This window comes from Anomalospiza imberbis, chromosome 12, assembly GCF_031753505.1.
Source record: "Anomalospiza imberbis isolate Cuckoo-Finch-1a 21T00152 chromosome 12, ASM3175350v1, whole genome shotgun sequence".
In the NCBI taxonomy this organism is placed as follows: domain Eukaryota; kingdom Metazoa; phylum Chordata; class Aves; order Passeriformes; family Viduidae; genus Anomalospiza; species Anomalospiza imberbis.
In genome coordinates, this window is record NC_089692.1 from 1467793 (window position 1) to 1493336 (window position 25544).

Sequence of the window (25544 nt, forward strand, 5' to 3'; positions counted from 1 at the left end):
CTGTGTTTCTTTCCCGTCTCTTGTCATTTTACTGCCACACACTGTGATGTTCAGGGGACCTGGGCTCATTTTTATACTTGTTTTGCGTTTATCTTTTTTTTAAAGTAAAAAATGTACTGCATTTCACAGCTGGAAACGTGGTTAATATTTAGAAACCATGCTGGATTAAACTTCTTTTAACAGAAGTGTTGGGTGTCTTTACTTACTTGAAGACCTGATTTTGCTGCTTTGCCTCTGCCCAGCACAAGGGACAGTGACTTCAGGACTCCTCAGTCTGTACTGGGCAAGGGGCACAGCTCAGAGCCAGCCCTGGGGACCTGCCACAGGACCTTCCTTAGGTCATGAGATGAAAAAATTTAACCAAGAATTTGTTCTAACTATTGAGTAGACATTGTGGATTCAGTGCTCTCTCTTGGCAACCAATAACCCTGTAAACAACAAAGTCCCCTTCAGGTTCATCCTTCACACACCCAAAATATACTGAGGTTTTCTGGTCATTTTTTCCATGTTGGATTAAAGTAAACAGGCAACAAACAAAATGTTCATTGGTTGCTTCAGGACTGCTTTAGCAGCTTGCAGTGAGATATCTGCCCAGAGAATTTCTTTACTGGCTTTTCAGTCCTGATGACTTGATTATTTCAAAGCAGTTTGCTTTGCTTGCTCCCAGAGTCAAGCACTTCTGTAAGATCCCAGCCTTTTATTAAAAAATATCTGTTCCCGTGACTGAAAGAAAACATGGTTCTGTGTTTTAGGGATATCATTAAAATTAGATTTAAAATAATTACTTCAAAGCCAGTTTGGATTGGGGTGGAAGGGGTGACTCAGTGTTCCATCCATATTCTGCCACAAATACTGCACCAAGTTCAGGGTCTGGGGCACGTGGAGGAAAAGTCAGCTTGGCTTTTTTGGGTTTTTTGTTCGTTTGCTTGTTTTTCCTCAACTGACAACATCAAAAGGGTGCTGGGAGCACTCTGCAATTCACAAGACAAGCACAACATCCCACCTGCAGTGTGGAGCCCTTAAATGAGTGCTGATTTCAGTGGCCTCATAGACACCTCTTTCCAATCACAATCACTGGTGTCCCATGGAGGAGCTGCTTCCAAAGGCCCCAGAGCCCAATCCCTGCCCCCATTGCAGCCCCCTGGAGTTCCTGGGCTTGCCTGAGGAGTTTCCAACCCCAAGTGTGGACAAATCCTTGTAGGAACAATGCTAGAAGTTTCATTACCTCAAAGCCCGTGACAGGAAGGGAAAGTGGCACCTCAGGTGAGTTCACACAGCTCTCACCTGCCTGAAGGACTGTCTCCCTCCTACCAAGCTTTTACATTTATCTGTGGACTTGTTGTGACTTGTATAGTGATTTTTGGACAGGTGACACTAAGACGTTCAAAAGACCTTTCCAAGGAATTTAAATACCTTTCCAAGTAGCTTTTTTAGATTCTGACTAAAGCAAGAGGCTCTGTTACCCTTTGAACACTGTCCATTACTCCACCTGACTGTGCTTTTCACTTGATACTGTTTGAAGTTCCTCCAGTCTTCAGTTTCCATCTGACAGAGTCACTTCCAGGATACCAAGGAAGAGCAGAGCTGGTGTGCTGGAAAGCAGAACATACCTGGATGCTCTGCTCAGCAAGCACCTGGTTCCACTCATTGTCCTTCTGCTAAGGATCTTCACTGGGCACAGTTCTGATCAGAAATAATATCATTGAGTGGCTTCACTCCAGATTTGCACCAGGATACAAACTGCCCTCCAAGGGCAAATGCCATATGTGCAGCACGTGCACAGCAGCCCCACCTGGCCATCCTTTTATCCTCAGAGAGGATGCATCAAGGAAGCAGAAGAAATTTAGGTAAGCACTGAGAATGTGAATCTTGTTACAAGATGCTTGAAACACCTTTTTGCATGGAGTATTAGCTTAAAAGTCAGGATCTTTAAAAAGTCAGGAATAAATAAACGGGAGTGCATCAAAGAGCCCACACTGCGACACAGATAGTCACCCTCGGACTTTGCTGGAAGAATTCAGTGTCAGTGTTTTGCAAAGCTTCCAGGCCAGAAAGTAAAACAGTGCTACCCAGAAAATTTAAGTGTGGTTTTGTTTGGGACTTTGAGGAGGAGGAGTTTGGGTGGAGGATTTTGGTTTGGGATTGTTAGGGATTTTTTTTTTTTTTGGTTGATTGGTTGGATTTATTTTTGGTTTGGTTTTTTATTGCTATTCCTTTTGTGGGGTTTTGATTGTTTGGTTTCGGTTACTTTTTAAAAATAAGTCAATTTTTATATCCACTTCTGTGAAGAGGAAAATACTGATACTAACATTCATTTTCACCAGGAAATACTTGTCCTTTTATGGATTTTGGACACAGCCCATCACATTTTGTTAGCCTGATCCATGAATAAATTAATTACAGTCTTGCCGGGAGACTGAAGGAAGATCCAGTATCTAAAAGTTAGACAAAATATGTTTTGTTTTTTTTTTAATTTGACAGCTGATGAAGCTTCTCCTGACCCAGGAGCACCACGGATACCACCCTGGGTAATGCCACAGTGCTGCTGACAGCCCCACACAGGCAAAATGAACTGGCCCCTTGCAAGAGCCTCTGGCTCCCTCAGGGAATCCTGCCCTGGTGTCACCACCTGCCCCTGGCCAGCGTTCTGAGTGCAGCATCCACATTCCCAAATCCCTTCACAGACTCACCCATCCCTTCCCACAGTTCTCACCTGTACTGACTCAGGGCTTCCACCTCGTTCCTAAAGCACCTGGAAACCAAAAATCCCCCCAGCGTCACTTGCAGCCCCAGCCCGTGAGGCAGCAGAGGATTCCCCCTCTCCCCGGGGCATTTCAGCCCCAGAATCCCTTTCCGGTCCCAAAGAGGCAGCTGCAGACCCCAGGATGGAGCACTGCAGCCCACGGCAGAGCAATTCCACCACCAGCACGAGAGCAGCAGAGCAGTTCCACCTTCCCCGTGCTCCGCTACCCTCTCCCCACGGCTCTGCCGTGGTTTCCCTTTAACTCCTGCAGCCGCGAGTATCCCAGGCACAGCCCCAGCCAGGGCTGCCGCGGTGGGTGTTGAACCCTAGGCTGTCCCACACACAGAGTGCCTTTCGCAGCTGCCTGGCTTTGTTATGAGCCCAGCACCCCCCAGTGCTGCACTGGGGGCTTCTGCTGCCTCTCGGGGTGGTTTTACCCCGGCAGCCCCCAAGCAGGGCTCACTCTCCTCCCCCCAGTGGGATCAGGCAGAGAATGGGGAGGGGAAGAGTGAGAAAACTCCTGTGGTGAGATAAAGACAATTTGATAGAGAAAGCAAAAGCTCTGCACACAAGAAAAGCAAAACAAGGAATTAATTCCCATGAGCAGGCAGGTGTTCAGCACCTCCAGGACAGCCACAGGGCCACATCCCCTGGAACACTGACTTGGGAAGACAAACTCCATCACTCCAAACATGCCCCCATTCCTGCTTCTTCCCCCTTCATATTCCGATGCCATCAAGCATGGGATACGCCTGTGGTCAGCTGGGGTCATCTCTCCTGGTCTGTCCCCCTCAGCCTCCCAGGCATCCCCAGCCCCCCCCCGCCCAGCCTGGCAGCACAAGGGGCAGGAAAGGTTTTGGCTCTTGGTGAGCTCAGCAATAACAAAAACATCTGAATTATCAACACACATCCAAAACAGCCCCACACCAGCCACTGGGAAGAAAATTACCCCAGCCCAGCCCATGTTTACAGATGAAGACACTGTTTTAGTACTTTATGTGTCCATTTATTATACAGGAAGTCCTTCACAAATGATTCCGTACTATATTGATTGGGATAAGTGTTAGAAAACTACCATTTCTCCTACATACAAAAATACAGACTTTTACCACTATGAAGAATGACCAGAAGAGTACCGTGAAAACCCAGAGAGCTCAAATCTTCCAATACCAGAAAGAAAAGACAGAAAGACAACTAACTAAAAAAAATTTACAAAAAGTATTGTGCCCATATACAAAAGACTGGAAAAGCAAAATGACATTTAAAACTGATAAATACAACATTTAAATTATGCCGCAACAGTATGGATTTTAAAACCAAGACTGCTTTGTGTATTGCAAGACTTTACAATTCTTCAGCTTGTGTTTTTTGATTAGCACAGACACCAAAGAAAGAACTCAACAACTGAAAGATGGTTACTGGTGTAGAAACAAGCTACACAAGGAGGTTGTGATTTCTTGTAGAGTACCTTGCCTTTGAGCTTGGTCAAGCATTCCCAGGACACCTTTCCCACCCAGAGCTGGCAGCTGCTGCTCTGCCAGCGCTGAGTTCCAGCTGTGGGCACGACAGGAAGGTGCTCCCAGCTGGAAGCACCACCTTGGAGCAGCTGCTGCAGCTCCAGGCTCTGCAGAACAACGGGAAATCCTCCAGGGCTGTGAACTGTCTCCAGGGGAATGTGCTGCCTGCTGAAACCCTGCAGCAGGATCTGGTGCTCATGGAAGCCCTGGCCTGCAGCCCCTGGGGGAGGGGGCATGGCCCAGGGCAGGACAAGAGCCAGGTGCTGCCCTGGTACCACACAGAGATGCACCAAGGGTTCTCCAGGACAGAACATTGCAGGATTTACTCCAAAAGCAAAGTACCAAGGGTATCGCACATCAGACTTGTGCTCATGATAAAAGGAAAATTGCATCCCCTTTGCTCAGCCTGAATAGAATTCTAACCTGGTGTTTGTACAATACCTCTCAGCTGTTTGCAATTACAAACCTGTCAATACAGCACCTGTAACCCAGAGAGATAAAGTCTTTTGGTCAAGCCTGGATGCTCCCTCCTCAGAAGCTGAAAATCACAAATTATGAGCTAGAATTGGAATGTTTGGATTAGGCTGCAGAGTCTGTCTAGAGGAGCCAGGGTCAGCCCTGAGGATACAGACAACCCACACTGAGCATCCCTCCACAAGGCCCAAGGAAGGGAACCTGGAGCACCAGGAATGTGCTCAGGGGGGAACTGAGGGCAGAGCAAAAGAGACACAACCTCTGAGTCCCCAGGGGTCAGATCCAGTGCACACAGGGAGAGAAGGCAGTGACCACAGCAGCCATAAATCTGGTGTTGGTGGGAACAAAGCACAACGAGGCCAGAGCTGCGTTAGTGACTCACATTACAAAAATAGTGTTTACTGGATTCATAAATTTACATCTCTGTTCCTGTGAATGACAAGTGTTAGTACCACACATGGAAGGCACCCTAGGTGAAGCAGTTTTTCGGTATTTGTTTACAAGTCTGTGAAAAGACATACAAAGTGTCAACTTCCAAATCAAATTTGAGCATTATAATGAGAAATAAATACATACTTTACTATTTTATTGTGGGTTCCTGAACCCTTACAAACTTCAACATATACAAATAGTTTCAAAATGACACTAACACAAAAGAGAGTAAGTCTAGACAGATAACAATGATTAGCTAAGTAATTTGTCCTATTATGTCATAAATGTTGTGTCTTAAGTATAGAAGTCATTTTAAAAAGCAATAAATTGGCCACAATATATACTTCAAAATATTTTCTTACTCCAGGACTGTGATGTATGAGTTAAAGCTGGATGAGCTGTAGTGCTAAGACACTCTCCCTCCACAAGATCCAACACTAGAAACTGGTAAACATTCAAGATTAAAGTAGAAACAGTAGAAAAATGAAGGTAGCAATTGTTGTAATAAAAGGGTGCTAGCCAGGACCACTTTAACCTGCAGACATCAGGATAGCTGGAACATCACTAAAAATATTTAGACAACACTACTTTTGGGATTAAAAGGGTACCAAAAGTGATAAATCAGCCTAGTTAGGAGAGGATGTTTTCTTTCAGACACATGAAGGTTTTAATTAAATAGGTCTATTGAGACATTTGTCCGAAGCAAAACAATACAATACCCTGAAATTTCCTGTGCTCTAGACAATAGCCTGTGTCAGTCAGAAGAGGCAGATGCTCATGTTCCATTCTGTTACTCACATCCAGATGTTATTAAAATAGCTGCAGGGACCAGCCCCAGTCGAAAAATAAGAATGCCCCCAGATACTCTGTAAAACAATCTGGCTATTGCCTTTTAAATGCTCCTATGTCCTCATTCTGAAGCCATGAAGAAAGTTCCCATATTCTTCCATAAATGCTAATTGACTTTTTAAAGTTTTACCCCATGAAGTCCACGGGATACAGATAAAACCTTCATAGTAAACACAAAGCTCTATATTATAAATATGTCAATCAAGGTAACTATGTATATTGTATATAAAATTAAATATCTTCTGTTTGCCAAGTATAATTTAAAAAGGAATATCAGTGGCTAGTTATAAAAAAATATTTATTAACCCATAGAGATTAAAAAGCAATTTCACCAACTAGTCCATCCAGCCCATATGAAAGAGCTGCACTTGGATTCTGGATAGGTTACTTTATCTAATCACATTCCTATGATAAATAGACAACTTTCATTTCTGGGCATATATAAGAACACTTCTGAAAGCTGCATATCCCAAAAGAAAATTAGATTGTGTTGTATACTCTAAATTAGGCTACCAGAAATCACAGTGTAAGCAGATTCTTAAAAAATACTATTTTTAGCATACAAATGGTTAAATTATAGACAGATCTTTAAAATACAACACACACACAAAAAAAAAAAAAAAACAAAACAAAACAATCCCAAACCAAACAAAAAAACCCAGCAAAAAAACCATAACAAACAAACAAAAAAACAAGGGAACCCTTTCAGGTTGGACAGCACCACTCTGACTTGGTCAAGCAGATCTATCAAGGTGGCCAAGTGGCTGACAGGGAAAATTATATACCAGAAAAACCCTCTAAAATGTCATTCAGAGATTTTCTGACTATTTGTATAAATTCATTTTAACCAACTCCCTCTGTCAAAATAGGGAGGAACAGGGCATCATTTCTACAAAGTATTTTCACACATTCCGTGCATTTTTGTACTGATTTCAAGATCATTTTTAAATGCTTGTGTTGCCATTAAAACTCACCCACGGGACACCTCTATCTGCACAGTAATTCTGAGCTTTGCTGGCTCTCCAGATAATGAACAATCCATTATTTCATGCTACAAACAAGCCAAGTGCCTGATTTTCAGAAATGCCAGACCTTGGCATTCCTCCTTCCCGTGGGACTGAGCAGGGACCAGCCTGGATCCCCCTCTGGTCCCTCTGGAAGCTGAGCCTGGACAATCCCAGCCCTTCCCCCCTGAAATCCCCATGACTACTGTGGCTTCTTACTGTTCATGTCTCACTTTGAAAGCTCTGGACTGTCAAGTGTCCTTCTCATATCTCCTTCTCACAATTCCTTATCAGACCGTGCCTTTTTATTATCCTGAATGCCTACTGAAGATTTTTGGCTCCAGAGCTTTCAGGACAAGAACTGTTCTTCATGCTCCTCCATGGACAAAGCTGTTCAGTATCCCAACTGAGCAGGAGAGAGGATGTTATTTCCTACACTATCTGAACTGCTATTAAGCTTGTTTTAATTTTTTAATTATGCCCTAAAACCATTATTCTTGCTTATTTTAAATTTTTGGTGATTTTTTTTCCCTCACGAAAGAAAACAAGTAGAAATTATTACAACATGACATGAGACAAGAAAATAACAGATACAGAAAGAGGCCTAAGGAAGAGGGAGGAAGAAAGGATTGCATTAATAAAGCCACAGATTAGGTAAGCATTTGCTGTGCCTGCACACCCTCAAGACAGCAGAGAGGTGACAAATACCAAATTCAACGAAGGACCTTAAAGCTCATGAAAAGCTGGTGGTTAACAGAGCCAGAACAGTCCAGTGCAGCCTGCAGCAGATGCACTCTCTGCGTGCACAGCACTCCATGAACCACTGGCTCTGCCCTGGTGGGAGGGCAGAACAACTCACGGGGAACAAAACTGCTACCTCAGGGAGGAGTGGGAACCTCTCCCTCCTCTGTCTGGAAGCAGCAATGAAATACAGAGAGCTGAAACAATCCCAGAGCATGCCATGAGACCAGAGTGACAAAGAAACACTGGCAAGTGTTTGTCACAACAGGTGAGAAGGCCAATGGAAGAGCAGCACACGCTGCTCCTTTAATGAAATCCCATGTCAAAGACACCTCACAACTGAAAGACGAGGAGCTGCTGCCAAGGCACAGATCTTGGTGCTGTGCTCCTGAATCCAGTGAGCAGCACAGACTGCAATCTCAGATCTCTGGAGCCAGTGCCTGTCTCAGAAGGCACAGGGAGATCACTCTCTACCCCTCCCAAGCTCCTACTAGGAATCTCAGAGCACCACCAGCTTTCCACAGTCCCATGGGAAAGAACACCCAGCCAACCTCCTAAGCCATCAGGAAAGGGAAGAGCACCACAGCTGAAATCAAGGGATGATGGACACATCCTGATCCTCCTGGCACTATACAGACCAACAAACAAGACTTAGCAAGAATTAAATATTAAAGCATTTGATCCATTAGGCACGAATATTCCAAATGAAAGAAAAAGGTGGAGAGGGAGAAGGAATTGGCTTTACTCAGACACATGAGTGAGTTCCTCTGTGGCTTTAGGAGCTCCTGCTGGGGCCGTTTGCACAGCTCAAGGACCTGGCACCAACCTCAGCTGAGGCTGACAAACTGAGCAGGAGAGGGAAACAGGCTCTTCCAGCCCTGAGCAGCAGCTCCCATGCTGCTGCTCCAGGCAGAGCTCACTGTTTCACACTGTCATGTGCACAGGCTGCAGGATTCAGTCATGTCTACATCCAGAAATACACACAGACTCCAGGTCTAAGGGCTCCCTTTGACCAAAGGCGACTCATCCAAACTGTTACTGGTTCAAGCATCCTGTTCCTACCAAGTTCAACTGTTTGCTTTCATTTAGTTCTGTTTACAGTGGGGTTTGAGTCCCTTTATGGAGCTAAAAAGCACCCTTAAGGACTAAAAGAAATTATCCCTATGTGCTAGCAATTACAAGTAAGACTAACTGGCTGAGAGAAGCAATTTAATGTCACTTTTCTAAGCAATTAAAAAAAAAAAACAACTTTCTACCCTCTTTTCTTAAGAGGGTTTTGTCTGACTGCAGTTTAGATAACAGTCTTAAAAAAATACCTCTCCAATACACTGTGTAAAATTAACTCGGGGGAATGAGCCATGGATACGTCAAATTTTCTTAATATTTCAAATGTAGTTGTCTCTCACAGCTATTTTATTTCCCTTCTATATAACCCAAATAGTAAATAATGTCTCTGCAGAGCAGTAAGTGCTTAAGATTTTTTAGAAAGTATATACTATACAATACTAAAATCATCTTTGGTCCCAAAAATAAGGAAATTACACAATTACATTTGCTTTTGTTTCACAAAGTGAATCAGATAGTGTTTTTAAAATTACTGTTTTCTTTTGGATTCCACCCTGAGAGCTCTGCTAGGCTCAGGGCATGATGTGAGTAAAGAATACTGGCATTCCCAGGTGCAGGAAGCTCACCCCTCCTGCAGCAGCCCCAGGGCCCCACTGGAGGTGTGACTGCCCCACTGCTCCTGTCACTGCAGCTCGACGGGGCTCACTCCACAGAAAACCCCGTTACCCTTTTTATAGGCCAGGAAAGGTGCAGGGGGTTGGGAGGTACCAAATTCATAAACCTAGAGAGGCACAGGAGCTCCCAGAGCTTTGCCCTGACCACAGTGAGCTCAGGGAGCACAGGAGAGGATCTGGGAATGCTCCTTCAGCCCTGGCCAGTGACAGGACACACTCCTGACAAAATCCCCTTGTGACACCATCCTGTTCCCTGATTTCAGATGGCAGCTCCACTCTAAAACCATGGACCCTCTGGAGAACTGTATTTTGTATTGCAGTAGGTGGGTTTGGCCTGATTTTGGTGTGGGATGTTTGGGGGTTTTTGGTTTTTTTTTTGTTTTGTTTTGTTTTGTCTGGTTTGGGTTTGCTTGGGGTTTTTTACAATCTTTATCCAAACTGCTTTGATGGCAGTTTACATTTCCCGACTGGGTATGCTTGTGCTACTTTTAAATTAAAAGTCTTTTAATAATTGACATTGCAAACTCTGCCAGTCCTGGGCAGTGCTGGCAAACAGCAGGGCTGTCACATCAGTTCTTGCAATAGCAAACTGTCATCTCTTACCACGGAACTGCCAGGTACTGCTCAGGGAATGCACCCAGGTGAGACAACCCTCTGTGGAATGTCTGTTCTAACCCAGCACCAAGAGCTGGTTCAATCTTTTAAATTGGTGTTCCCTCTGGCATAACATCCAATAAAGCACAATAAAGTGTTACTGTAGGAACTGGTAAACCATCAATCACTAAGAAAATGCAGTTTTTCCTTAACCTCATCAGTAACTCTGAATTTTAATCTCTATCTTAGCCACTGAGGTGAAATGCGCTGCAGATGTCAATACAATGAAAAGGCATCACCTTTGTCACTCATCAAATAATTCTATGCTGCTCAATTTGAATATTGCAGCATTAGGTTCACACTTTCACTATCCCAGCTCCCTCCAGTATTATAAAAGCCCAGGCACTTCTCCTGGTGTCCTGTTGGGTGTATCTTGTTTTTCATGTTAAATACCTTCTCCACAATACACTGCCCATTGTTCTTAATGCTCCGGTGCTGCACTCACCCTGGGCAGCGCAGCTCCAGCAGGACACACAAACTCAGGCATACATGGCAATCAGTTCCACTAATTGCACACATTTTCATTTTCCTCACACCACTAAGGAGTTCAGTTCTAGAGATCTCCTCCCACACTGTCTTCACACAGACAGACAAATGCCAAATAATGCACTACAGAGATAAAAACACCAAAGAAACAGAAAAATATCAAGAGACATCTTCCTAATAATATTGTGACATTATCTAGCCAATTACTACTAAATTTGAGTTCTGAGTAGAGAAAATGTAATTCATTCACTGGAAGTACAAGGAAAAAAAAAAAAAAAAACTTAAGCTAAGTAAAACTATTTCTAAACAAATCAGTACAATCATATTATTTTCCAATTAGCTAAATTCATTTTCCAAAGAAACCTAAGGGGAATAAATCTGCAGAAACCAGTTAAAATAAAAATCAGGTTTACTTACTACCAATTAAGGTTTAATTTTAGAAAAACCGTCCTTCCAAAAAGAAATCTTTACCTTACATGAATCACAACATTGCAACCTTAGGAACACTTTAAAAGCACATAAATTTCTGCTAGTTCTTGCTTACCCTGGGCTTAGAGGGAAAGCAAGTTCTAGGCAAAAACTTCTAGAAATGTTGAACATTAAAAAAAAAATAAAAAAAGAAAATAAAAGAAAAAGAGAAAGAAAAAGAAAGCCATGGCTGGAATGTAAGTCTATAGGATGACAACCGCTTCGTTCTCCACTGTGCCCCTTAAGCCCCTTTTCTCCACCCCATCTCCTAAACATACTTATTTTCCCACTTTGGAATGAAAACTGGAATGTGTCCCAACACGAGCAGACAACCACCTACTCCCACTCAGTGCATCCCCTGGCCAGCAGCAACCACCCCAGGCTCAGGCCAGTCCAGAGTGGCCAGTGGCCCTTTCCCAGCACCCAGGAGAACACGTGGCACGGGTCTCCAGCAGGCAGGCAGGTGTGCAGAGACTCAGGGAGGACAGACAGACACAGTTTGGGATGGACAGGCCCTGCTGGTTGAGTGCCTCTGGCTCCTTGGCAGGTCTGGGTGCTCCATCTTCTGCCGTGGGTGCCCCTCCTCCCTCACCCAGCCAGGCAGGGCTGCTCTGTCTCTGGGGCAGCTGAAGGAACAGTGGATCTTCAGAGAAGGAAGGAAACTGCCGTGCAGTTAATCCAAAGCAAAGACATACTTCAGAAGAGACATATATTATATATTCTGTGAGCTACATAATATATGCACACGTCTATTGTGGAGGCCTTGAGGGGATCTTCCTTTTGAACCATCACCATTTCTGCCTCCATGACAGCAGCTTCTGGCTCCACGCATCTCTGCACACGTGCGGGGCTGGGCATCCTTGCCACCCTCGGATCCACCTTTTCCTCCTTAAATAAAGCCAAAACCCTTATTCCATGAGGGAGCTGAGTGCTGTTTTCCCTTTCAGTGCCACTGAGGGTGGCTCTCACGCGTCCAGGCGCTGGATCTCGGGGCGGTGCACCACCTCCCTGGACTCTGTCCGAGCGCGGATGTAGTCGCTGCTCTGCCGGCTGCTCTGCTGCCTGCTGCTGAGCTGCCACTTTTTAACTGCCAAAAATGTGTTCACAGCATACACTGCCATCGCCAGGAAGCCAAACACCTATGAGGAGCACAAAGAGATGTCACAGACAGGTTGTGAAAACAAGTAGAAAAGTAGTTTCACAGCAAAGTCCTCAGAAGTTCAGTTTCCTACGTTATTTGCACTGACAAATTATCGTGGCCTGGAAAATTATGTTTTTCTTCTCAATGAACTAGAGAATCTGCAAAAGTGGCTAAGATCAATGATCCCAGAAAACAGAGTTCTCTGACTACCAACATGACAGTTAATTCCTGCAGTGCAGCCCAGTGTAAAGAACTCCCTTGACAGAAACCAGCTCTTCTTCATCCAAAAGCTCATTCATTCCTCGGGGTGCACACAAAAAGTGTCAAGCCTAGAGCATCAGCCTCTATGCTTCTGCAGAACTCATGTGATTTTAAAAACCAGGTTAAAAAGAAAATAAACAAGAAAATAATAAGAGACCGCCAACTCACACAAAAATTAATTTGTTTGAACTGACTGTTGTAGATTTAAAACCCTGAAGTGCTACTACAATCACTCCAAAGGACAAAAAAAATCATCTGTACTGAGCAAGAACTAAATAAATTATGTGTAAGCAGCTTCAATTTCTTACTTTTTGGCTCAGTCATTTCCATAGGCTTGTAACATAGAGCATCAAAGAGAAGGCACCAAAGAGAAAGGCAAGTTCAACTGTAAAGTGCTCTCTGCAAGTCATTTTTCTGCTGTTCTTGCCTCACGCCTTCAGACAAAGCTCCAAGGGTGTTAGCATTCTTAAAATAAGAACTAGCTCACAGCAAATTGCAAAAGTAGAAGTAAATTGTGATGGCAAAGGCAACAGGTGTATTCAATCAATGAGTAAAAGGTAATTTTAATACAAGGTAAGAGTCAGATAGAAACAAGTTTAAATTCTTACCACAGCAGCAATTTCTGCTCCAGTTTTATGGTTTAAAGCAGCCAGTACTACAGAGGCAATGAAAAAGAAGAAAGTGCTGAGTCCAGTGTTGACCAGATCCTAAAAAAATAAATTCAGTAGCATTACTAAATGGTGATTGTTTGCTTTATCAGCAGTGATGACACAGAAGGTTGGAACCAGAAGTGCAGCAACCCTTTGCCAGTTCCTCTCTCTGCAGCTGCCCAAGTGTCCCACGAAGGCAGAGGCTGTCCCAGAGGACCAGCAGGAGCGTGAGCTGCAGTCCCAGGGCACCCAGAGCACCCAGCAGCCCCGGAACACCACCTCAGCTTGGGCAGAGCTGTCAGCACAGGGCTCACGCTGCTCCACCCTGTTCAGTGGGTGCTGACCCAGCCTGGCTGGCTGAACTGCAGAACCCCTGCTCCTCACATCCCAGTGGAGCTCCTGTCCTGCCCACACACCAGACAGGAGCTCTCCCACCCATTCTTGAGGCCTGCATTGAACAAAACTGCATGTCCTGTGCCACTTCTGGGAGTAACAGCTGCCAGCAGGGTAAGAACAGAGCTTTTTACCTATTTATTGCATTAAACTGGTATTTCAAGCAGACATTTTAGAACATACATGCTCAGGGAAAACTGCTTTGCCCCAAGCAAAGGAAAACAACTTGCTACACACAGTTCCTGTCACTGGTGTTCAGATGGTGATGCTGCCATGCCTCACCTCAAACAGGGTCATTAACACATCACTGGAACCAAAGGAAGAATTCTCAATGGCAGGTATTTGCACAAAAATTATTACATCAATACAAGTCTACTTGATCAGACTCAAGGGAAAAATATTCAAGGGTGTAAATAACAGAAGAAACAAAGTCTAGATTAGTACAGGACAAGGTATTCAGTGTGTTATCATGACACCTTTCACATCTGATATGTATGGACTCTGCACTATCTGCATGCTCCCACTAAACTCCCAAACCACAAAACTACCATGAATGAACAGGAGAGGTCAGGGTGGAGGGATCAAGAAAGGACAATTCAGCACAAACATCAAATCAGTGAGAAGTGAATACTACCACAGACAGAAGGGATTGAAAGAAAACCTTCAATTCGAGATTGCTGTGTTACTTACAGGCTTGAGGTAAAGAAAAAAAAACCAAAAAACCCACACAAAACCACAGTGAACATGGTAACTCCCACCATATAAAAGCAATCACAATAATTAGAATTCAAGGACAATTTATTCTACTTGACTCTTTTCTGCCACATGTAAGGCAGGCTTACTTCCTGTTACAGCTCCTTCACTTTTTCCATTTTTTTAATAATTATTTTACTTTTTCCCTGAAGTTCATCATGTGAAGTGCAATGAGAAGTCAGGCTTAGAAGACATAAGACATAACTCTGAACTTACTCCACTGGGTATGAATCCCACAGCTGTGCTCCAGTTACACAGCACAAAGGCTTTGGGTGGAACAGTGCTGTCCAGCCAGCCCCAAAACATCTCTTTTCCCAGCCACAATTACAGAATGCTGCAGAAAGTAGCTGCAGAAATGGAAGGTTCTGGCACTGTGTTACTCACACAAAACAATCTATTTTGAGGGTACTGACTCAGCAACAGCTGGTTATCAAAACTGAGTGTCCAGACTGTACGAGACATCTCTGTGGCCTGAGCCTCATTTCAAACAGGGACTTTCCCAAGGACTCGGAGAGGTTCCCATGGCTCATGGCCACCTCCACACTCACATCCAGATGTCACGAGCCCAGTAAGACCCAAACTGTAATCAAATAGTAAAGAAACAAAAACAAACTGTGGGTCTCACAAATTCCTACCAATTTTTCATCTGCCTGTGTACAGAGATATTTTTTTTCCCTGCTCAAGCTCCCTGAGATAGATGCTACCTGAGACGTAGGACATCAAACAAATCCAAATTCTATTAACTAGCTACTGCAGTTTTAATTATATAACTTTTTCTTTGCAGAGATAAAATTTAAACTTTATATAAACAGCAGCATTAGAAAGTAAATGGCATTACACAGTTTCCCCAGGCGTGCCCCTCTGCAGCTGAGTTCACAGCTCTAACTGTGCTCCTGCAGTTGCCAACACGAGCTGTGGTTCTCACCCGCACAAACCTTTTTCCCACTAGAGGGGAAGTCTCACTATACCTGCAACAGACTCAGCTTCAACACTTTCATCAAGTGTCCAAAAACTGGATAGGGTACAGAGAAGAGCCACAGAAGTTATTGAAAGGAGGAGAAAATTTCTCACAGTATGAATCAAAAGAACCTAGACTGCTTTAAATATTAAAAAGATCGAGCTGTGTATGCAAAGACTCCAGTGTTCAAACAGTTAAAAACACTGGTTGTTCTAAAAGCTTAACATCAGAAAGCCAACAAAACTGACAGCAAAACAAAATCAACAGCTGCCAACTCAAGGCAGAAGTCACATTCAAAATGAAGCAAATTTTAATTGTAGGAGACCTAACCATCAGAATAAACAGCCAAGATGTATTTAATATTTCACCCTTTCACTTCATATAATCCAGGTTATGCTTTTTCAGACACACACACATTTTGTACTTCCTTAGTACCACACTTAAAGACTACAGGGATGGCACATGATGGTCTATGATTTATGGGGTCAGATATGCTCATTAATTAATCCTGCTGACCTCTGAGGTTTACAATCTGTCACACTGGGGACCTTTCCAAAGGAGCACAGTGTAAGCAAGAGGGCCAGCCCTGCTCACAACATGACACATTTATCACCCAGCTCCATGCTATAAATGGACCTGAAGGCTTCTTCCAAGCTGCAAAATATAAAATCCTGCTGAAATTAAACTGCTGATGCCTTTTCTAATGGACTTTGATATAAGTATATCAGCAACTTGTCATCATCACTGGCATTTTATTCTAGTTTACTTTTTATAAATAATATCAAATTCCACACAGATAATTCAACAATTTAAATCTAAAGAAGTGCTTCTATCTTGAGGCTCCAATTTATTCATCTCTGCAACTCCATTTTCCCCATTTAGGTCAACCCTTTCTAATGCAATTAACAACTGATTCACATTCATATCGTAAGGCTGTTTTTTAAAAAGCTAAAATGAAAATTATTTTATACCCCCAGAGCAGACTTTGGAGCTTAAGGAGCAATGACAGCAGTAACACTGTCATATACACTTGTAATGGTAATACCACAGATGCAAACAGCAGTGGAGGTCCTTAATCCAAAATGTGGGAACTACTACTTAGAGCAGAAAGATAAGAAAAGCAAAAAAGACACAATAGTTTTGGGCAAGGTAAAAGGAAAAAATAAAAGAAACTAAACTACAGCAAGAAGCAGAGGACACTCCCTAAAATACTGCAAGTTTTTTTCCACGTAAGAGTAAATGAATAATCATGACAATAAAAAGAATAAACTAATTGAAAAAAAATATGAGCTGCTTCAAATCTGTCCATGATGGAGCTGAAGTTCTTGCTGTTATATTTATAGACAAAGTAAAACCACATCACAGAGGTAGAAGAATTTCTGCTGAAAGTACAGCAACCTCATGACACAAAGTATGCTGTGCCATAAAATACTGTACAGAGATGCCATCCATAACAGAATCAAATCTTTGAGCTGAATCAAACCCACTCCAGGCTGCTGCTGCTCCCTTTCTCCTTTCCAAAATGATTTCAAATGAACAAATGACTTCTGGTCACTTGCAAGTTTATTTGCAAGTGATTCTGTTCAGTCTCCAGTGGTCCTGTCAGTCCAACAGAGAGCATCCAAGGCCATGGATTTACTCTCTGTCCCACTCAAGGGGAGGACAAGGCAGAGGAGATGTTGTAACTCATGGATGAACATGGGCTTATGCCAAGATAAATATTTTATGCTAGAACAGGGCAATGCTTCTGTTCTGGGGATTCTGCTGTGAAGGTGGGAAGCCCCATTCCATGATTCTGCAACCATCCCACACTCTTGTTCTTAAGGGTCCAGGCAGGTATAGCTCCTGGATTAATGAGGATGGAAAAGCTGAACTGGTGCTACAAATGAGAGCTCTGAGCTCTGTTAACAGACCTGGCAACTGCCACCAAGTCACTCCTGAAATCTTCCACGCTGCTGCTCAGCCTTTCAGGCTGGGACATCACCAGGAGCTGCCTCTGACGCTCAGAGGCTCCAGTAGCATCTACATGTCTTTACCCACAGCTCCCCACAACTTCACACAAGCTTTCAGGAATCATTCAATCAAAATTCCTGCCCTGCCTCTGTATCCTGTACATCATCCTGCACAAGTGACCAGGTACTCTTTAAAAGGCAGGCAGTGCCATATTGCAGTTGAAACTCGTGTAAACAGAAATATGACATTTAAACTGGTGCCTGCTCTGGTAATTTGTTTTCTGAAATCCAAAAGTTTACATCTTGATGGAGACTAAAGTGGCTAAACTAATGTATTCTGGAAGCAAAGTCTGCACATTTCAACAGCCTGACTTTGCCACGAAAGGTGACAGAAGTCAGTGGCCCTGCTGGTGTCTGATTTATCTTCCACAGAAGACAGAGCTCAAAGTAACATTTCCTTTTAGTTTTGTTTTGGTGTGCTGGTTTGTTTGTCAGAGGAAGAGAGGGGGAGTGTGGTTATGAATATTTTTTCATTATTACTTTAATTTTTTTTCTACAATGACCTTAATTTTTCCTCCAACCAGTACTTTCCTCGCATGTACATCTTCCCTTGCTTGTACATGAAGCTATCAAGATGAAGATTACAAACGTACCAGTCAGTCCTCTAAACCAAGCACCTCTGGTCAAACTCCCAGAATTTTGTTCTGTTATTAAACACTGTTTGAGTATTTTGCACTACAATTAAAAATGAAAATATCAAGCAAAAATAAGTGCTAGGTAGAAAGAACCAAATTAATCCTATGAGCATTAATTGCCATCTCTTTTTTCCCCTAATATATTTAAGAGTTACCTACTTAAACACAAGATACACATAAGCACTGCTTCCCCAATAGAAGAGCCCATGAACATAAATTTCAGAAAGCTACTGACACAAAGCAATAGACCACACCTGCAATAACTACCAAAATACAGGATGTTTCTTGTATTTAAAACTTGAGACTGCATTTATTATAGAGTAACACACAATGCACCAAATGAGAACAGTCCATGAAGAGCCCAGAGGAAGTGAATTCTTACAGTTGTTTTTAAACTTATTAAATATTAATTTTTATCCTTAATAGGTACTGCTATTTTGAGAGCAGTAAGTATAAGGGTCAAGGATGACTGACTTAATTTTTCATTAAACAGCTAAGAAAAGCAAGATGTCTTTTCAAAACAGAAGAGGAAAAAATAAATTAGAAATAAAAAGCAAGATTTCCCTATGAAGGCCTTTGAGCTACAGCTTTGTAATTATACTGTGCAGAGTCAAGGCTGGCACAGGACAGTTTTGTCATTCAGGCACTACATGAAATATTCTGCCAACTCCTTCAAGTGTCAGTTGTTTTGCCACATGAGGTTTCACTGCTGCAAAAAAAAAAAAAAAACCACCCAAAAAACCCACAAAAAAACCCCCAAAAACAAACAAACAAACAAAAAAAAAAACACAAAAAAAAAAACCACCAAAAAAAAACCAAACCATAAAAAAAACCAACCCTGCAGAGACGATGAAATCAATGTTCAGACAGCACAGAACTCCCCAGCTGGTCTGTGTGTTCTAACACACACACCTGGGTCCCTGTTTGCTCCCTGGTGCTTCCCTGGGACTGAGTCCAGCCCGGTGGAACTGATTTTGTGCTGTGCCTTACTTCTAAGCTGCTCTAAGCTGAAAAACTGCAGTCAGAACTGGACTCCCAAAAATACACTACCATAACTCCAGTGCTTCAAGAAAATAATTTAAAACAAAAAAATCACTGGTCAAAATGTCTTGGAAGATTTTTTTTCCCTACACACAGACAAAGAGCTCATTCTACTGGCTGATCATGTAAGGATTTACATTGGTAGTCAGATAATCAGGATTTCCTTGTCACACAAACTTCATCCAAGGGACGCTGCCAAATGCCGGTGTTCCCAGCTCCTGGGCACCACTGAGGTGTCTCCTGAGCAGGAGAGAGGATGCCATTCACAGCACAGCAGGTCCCAGCGCAGGATCCCAGTCACACCCCTGGGACTCCAGCACCTTTCCTGCTCCTGCAGGGCCAGCTCATGCTCACCCCATGGATACCAGACCTTCAGGTCTCCCTGTATATCACATGAGATACAAATAATGAATTTTAGAAAAAAGAAAAAATGATAATTTAGGCAAAGATTAAACTCTAGCAGAATTCATTAGCTCTCTCTGAAAGCAAACGTGCCTGAGCTCCTGGTGGAGCAGGAGCTGCTGTGCTCCCCATTCCCCTGGGCCACTCCTGTCTCCCTGCAGAATGGGCTCCCTTTGAGCTCTGAGGCATAAAGGAAATGGAAATTTCCACTGACAGGTTGCCCAGCTTTTGCATTTTTGCATAATATTGATAGTGCTGCACAACACAGACAAGGGACTGTTCTTTCATCTTGCTGGAACAAACCAGCCTCTCTCCAACACACCCAGACAAGGCTCTTTTCTGCCCTCAACAGCTCCGTGTCTCTTGCAGGTTTATCTCAGGAAAATATGAAGATGTTTGGCAAGTCTCTAATTAGGATCAAAACAAATGGCTTTTCCCCAGATGGCTAAAAAATACATTTTTTTAAAATTTAGCAACTTTGCATATCTGTTAGATCCTAGTCTATACTCATCCACATTTTCATTCCAGCCAGGGACAGGGGACATCTGCCAATATCCACAACACATTGGAAAGAATTCTAATTTTAATAAACTTTTAAAGGAAACAGTCCTGTGTTGGACAATAGCAGTTGTCCAGGTACTTTCTAATACATAGGATCATTTGAAAGCAAATGTTCTCAATGGTTCCTAGGAAGAAGTGCTATTTTTAAAGAAAGATTTCTTTCTAAATTTAAGTTGATTAAATTCCTTCAAGCACTGCAACAGCCTCTTCTTCTCACACAGCTTCTAAAAGCAATGCTTGAGACTTTCCATAAGGGAAATATGCATTATAAAGTCATATATATTTTTGAAAGCAAGTATCTTGATGAATTTATGCATAAGCAGGAGTGACTTCCTCCTAAAGCACTGAGGGAGGTGAAGGATTGTTGTTCGGAAAGCAACTCCTGTAGTAACTGTGTCATATACTGCAAAGTATAAAAATAACCATCAAGACACAGGGAAGTAATAAATTTTGAAAGAGGCAAATAATGTATGAACATACATTTAAATTGTAAAAAATAAAATACCAAAAAAAAGCAAAAGGAAAAAAAAACCCAGCCAGAACCCTACAGTCTAAAAATTCCTACCAACGTGGCCAAAGTAATGTCCCACAGGTGTTTTGTCACCAAGCTTTGATCTCACACTCTCTACTTGCAGGAGCAGAAACAGCTGTAGAATCACAGAATGGTTTCAAACACTCTGAATACTGAAGGTAATCTCCAACTCCTGTCAGAAGAACAGTCCCAACTGTTTGTTAAAATCAAATAATCATAAATAAAAATCAAATATAATCAGGTTGCTGAAATCTGTAAGAAACACCAGGAAGAAGGATGGTCTCATCATTCATGGAAGACATAAGCTGCCAGTTCCCTTCTCACTTCTGGAGAACTCTGGTATAAATAAGGATGGGAGAAGCATTTCATCTTCAGTACACAGCTAACAGAATAAGCCTTGGGAGGTCATGGCAGATTCCTTCTGCCTCTGGATCTGGCAATCTGAACTGCAGCAAAGCACTGCAGTGTATTCCAGGTGCCCTTTGCTTGACCTCCAACCTGCTCACATTGCTCCAGTGCTGTTTAGGTAGGGGTGCAGAGCATGACCACTGCTCAAAAACTGAAACACCTTTATAAAACAAAAAGCCCAAAGCACAACTGATTGGATTTTTAACCCCACCCCCTTCCCCAAAATATCTCCTAACAGGTGCTATGCAGGCACAATTGATGCCACCACAAAGGGATAATTTCTGGACAGTTCAGCCACAGAACACCTTATCTATCTACCAAGCACTCCCAGAAGGAGTTCATCAATTAACTATGCAGGGTAGAAAGGATCATCTAATGTCACATTCCAGTCTCCATTTAACCAAGTCATTTTTAGGCTGAGAAACTAAGCAAACTGTTACATTAATAAATTATGTTTTAATTATTTTTTTTTTAATCACACAGAAGCCTAAAAACCTCTGGGACTCTGACAGTACTTGCAAAATTACTGTTATAACACTGAACACTGGCACAATTGTATCTGTACTGTCCAAAGAAGTTGGTATAAATATTGCCCTTGAAGTTGACAGATCTTTTCCTAGAGTGACTTAACATGTTGATTTTGTGACCTGTGTTTATGCAACCCAGTCTGAAAGTTTAATTCAGAATACAGCACGAAAATAGAGACATGTGCAAAAGGAATCTGCACCACCAGCAGTTCTCTTCCTAAAACTCCTCATATCTGAGAACACATTAAGAAGTGCCAGTCAATGTTTAATAATTATGTGCACAGGCAATACAAAACACCTGATTTTCACAAAAAGCACTTAATTTTCTACACTACCGCCCAGTGATTGTATTAGTCTATGTAAGAAAATATATGTACAAATTTGTCCTAACATAAAAAACCTCCAGGTTAAGAGAGAACAACATGCTGCTGTAAAAACAGCATCTGTCAAAGTTAAATAACTACAGGCTGCATTTTTATCCACTTCACCCACAAAGCACAATTGCTGGCATTAGCAGGAAGTTTGTCCTCCCAAAGACAATCTACCAGAACACGATTTTAGTTCTATTTAGTGTAGTTTAATCTTGCTACATTTCACAGCTCATTCTGCTGTTAGCATTCAAAAGAAATGTAAGTAAAATGTATACTTTACCCAGCATAAAGAACACTCATACACAATATTAAACAACAGGAGAAAGCAAAGCAAACATTTTTAACACAGTGAGGATTCAAATGAACTTACAGTAAGATTCCAGTTGATCTGGGGTATTCTTGTGTGAAGGTTGAGACAGAACAAAAGCAGGAGAGCTCCGGTGACCACCAGTGCACTGCAGCTCACAAACTCAAAGAAATAAAGGCCCTCGCAAGGGGAGCATTCCATGATGGTCTCTATGCAGATGAACGCAGTCAGCGCCAAAAGCTGGGAAGAAAAACAAGTGGGAAAAAAAATAAATAGATTTCCACATTTTGAAAGTAGCCACAAGTATTCCTGAAATTTCCATTGGGAACATGATCAGTTTACACTCAGGAATGTGTGATTTTAGTTTACAACAGGGCACTCTGTAGGGAGCAAAAACAAAAGCAAAGTAATGTAAGATTTTCTGGATTTGTCCCATTCAACAAAGAGCACTGGAGCAAAATTACAAGGACCCTAACATCAAAATGACAAAGACACCCCAAAAAGCATGAAACCCCTGGCTGGCAGGACACTGGCTTAACATGCAAACAGCACCTCAAACATTTTACTTCATTTTTTACTCATGATACACTATTCCAGAATTAGAAGATGGAATGCATTTGTCAACCCCAAGCACAATTACACAATATTAATGTTGTGTGATTGTAAAAGACATGTCAATAAAGATTATTACTTAAAATTCACTACCAATTGAGATCTAAATCAATTCAAAATAGAACAGATTCAGGATTTCCACCAGTCTCCAAAAATGCCTGTCTTTTTCACATTTATCATCATCAGTACACTGTATTTCATATAAAAGCATATTTTATCATTCCCTTATAGCACAATAAAACAAGCAGCTACGAGATGAAGGAAAATCCCCTGGTGCTGCAATCACAAACATGGAACAGGGATAATGATAGGTCACACTAAATTCAGAGGATGTATTGGAAGAGTTAATACATGTGCACTCTGAATTCAACAAGAGTTAAATTCACCATTTAGGATAAAACGCTGACACTCGCTGTACTTGAAAATAAAGTCTGTCCAGGGGACAAAACTAAAATATATCCCCCTCAGAGCCCAGTATCAGCCAGCAGAGATAGCTGCCACTACTGTGACACACCACTGGCACACCACGAGCATACAGCTCCCACACCATGCCTGAAACAGTTGCAGGGATTGTTTGGGGTTTGTTTTGTTGTTTTCTTGGGGTTTCTGCATTTTTCCGGACAAGCAAGGAAGGCCTTAAGAATGTTTTGCTTTGGTTTTCAGGATAACCACCCCCATCCACCCACTGACATTTTTTAGAAAGAATTCTCTTCTTGCTGTGCCACAAAACTCTATCGAGGCTGCAGTAAGCACACTTCAATCTGAGGATGAGGAACTAAGGGAGATTCTTTCCTCAGAGCCAAATATTCAACAATCCGAATGTTTTGCACAAACTTATATTTAGAAGATTGAGAGAAGCCAGGATAAAAAACAATTTCTGCTAAATCCTTCTTTGCCAGTTTCAATGTTTTGCAGATACACTTCCTTCAAGCACTTTTCATGCTTCATCCATTGGTTTGTCTGCCTCCCACAACAAAACTTGCAAAATGAAGAAAAAGGATTTTGAAAGAAGTAACCAAGAAAGCACTTTTGCCACTTACATGAGCAGTAATTCTAAGAAAACGACAATACCCCTCATGCTCACTTGTCATGCACTTCAGAATACAGCAGAAAATGTATATTTAAAACCAGATTAAAACTCAGCAAAACTAATAAAAAACCTCACACTTGCATGGAAAGCCTCTCACAGTTCACTTAGCACATGTTCATTAAAGACAGCAGATGCCACACTAATTTTTGTCAGCTAACAGAGCAGGCCAATTCACATCAAACAAATTTGCAATGGAAACCCAGTGATCAAACACTTCATATTTTATCTTTGACATTGAATAGCTTCAGGAAGAAAGACCATGAGTGAAATGGAATATTTAGAACCAAAGCAGAATTGAAGTCAAACTACGATTTCAGCAATAACACACATACAAAAAAAAAATTACTGTCCAGACACAGCCTCATTTTTAAAGTATTAAACTTCATGTAATGAAGTTCATCTTCTCTGTAAACACAAGCCTCAAAACTGAAGATGACACTGAATGCAATTTAAAAAACAAAAGAAGCTTTAAAAACCAATCTTTGCTCTTCCAAGAAGGATCAACATCACATATTAATGATAAATGTTAACCAGCAAAATTTCTACTTCTGGATTCTCCAATATAATAAAGTTTCTATTTTTCTTGACACTATTTTTAATATATTATGACACTTGTAATTTTTTTTTTCTTTCAAAAGATATAGTTCTGCAATATTCTCTAGAAATACTGTAGTACAAGCCCCAAATATTAGGTTCATTTTCTCAAAACACTAACAACTCTGAATTGTGCCACCAACACGAGGCTGAAGGAGCCAAAATCTCTGGCACATCAGTTGCTGCACTGGGCAACAACTCTGGTGTTTTGCTGATAAACTTCTACACTGACTCTTCTCCACATCAGGCAGCACTGCTTCTTCAAGGCCAACACACCCATCTTGGCTGGCAAAGCTCAAAAGAAACCAAAGCGTTTCCTGCAAACAGCATTAGAAATTAATTATGTACTGAAGAGGCACTTGGAGCAATGAATAATCCTGTGTTATTTACATATTCCCAATCCCAGAATTAATAAACTCCAGAGCAACTCTATATCTATATTTCATTTTATCCCTTAAGAAACTATAAAATACATTTACCTGTGACACATTCTTATAAGAAAAAAGGCTTAGCTGTGTACACTTAGGCCTGACTTAACCCAAAGCATTTCAAACGCAAGTAAAGATGTGCCACCAGTTTAGGACATGCAGCAGCAGCAGGGTTTAGTGGCCTGGGGTGTGGTAGCCCAAGTCTACTGATAAATTAATCAGAGAGGCTGGGAGAAAACCTCAGCTGCTTCCCTGTCTGATGGAGGGAGACAGGAAAAGGACAATACTCCCATACACACAATTTATTTCTAACTCTTTGGTACTTCAAATAAGATTACAACTAAATCTGTTAGCATTTTTCTTGTAATAAAAATATATGTTCCCCTTCTCAAAAACTATCCATGCTGCCAGAGCTACAGATAATATCCTCCTGCTACCTGCCACTCCTGTCTCACAGCAAAGCCATGGCAAAACATGAAATCCACACTAATCAGAAAAAAGTCTGGCTTTCTGTCCTCCTACAGAAACTCCTTTTTTCCTAATCACAATAGAAATCTGAATTCTTAATGCAAAATATATTCTCTTTAAAACAACAGTATAATCTTGTCCTCCTACACATTTATAAATTTGCCAAAAACATCCTTCCAACTTGCAGTTACAAGTTATATGAAACTTCTGTAAAACATACCTACTATCACTTTCACTGGCCAGTCACTCAGAGAGGAATCTAACTTTGTTTTCAATAAAAAAGCAAACTACTC

The 25544-nt window shown here is 41.9% G+C and overlaps 2 protein-coding genes across 2 annotated transcripts in view; both read right to left on the minus strand.

Annotated features, from left to right (window-relative positions):
* Window positions 1-25544, minus strand: part of TK2 (thymidine kinase 2) — a 110030-nt gene that overhangs the window by 31974 nt on the left and 52512 nt on the right. The window lies entirely within an intron of this gene.
* CMTM4 (CKLF like MARVEL transmembrane domain containing 4) overlaps window positions 9035-25544 on the minus strand; it is a 32469-nt gene continuing 15959 nt past the window's right edge. The window contains exons 2-4 of the mRNA XM_068202451.1: window positions 22123-22299; window positions 13118-13216; window positions 9035-12246 (exon numbers count right to left, since the gene is read on the minus strand). Coding sequence (XP_068058552.1) covers window positions 12073-12246; window positions 13118-13216; window positions 22123-22299 — 450 coding nt within the window. The 3' untranslated portion in view covers window positions 9035-12072. The remainder of the gene's footprint in view (window positions 12247-13117; window positions 13217-22122; window positions 22300-25544) is intronic.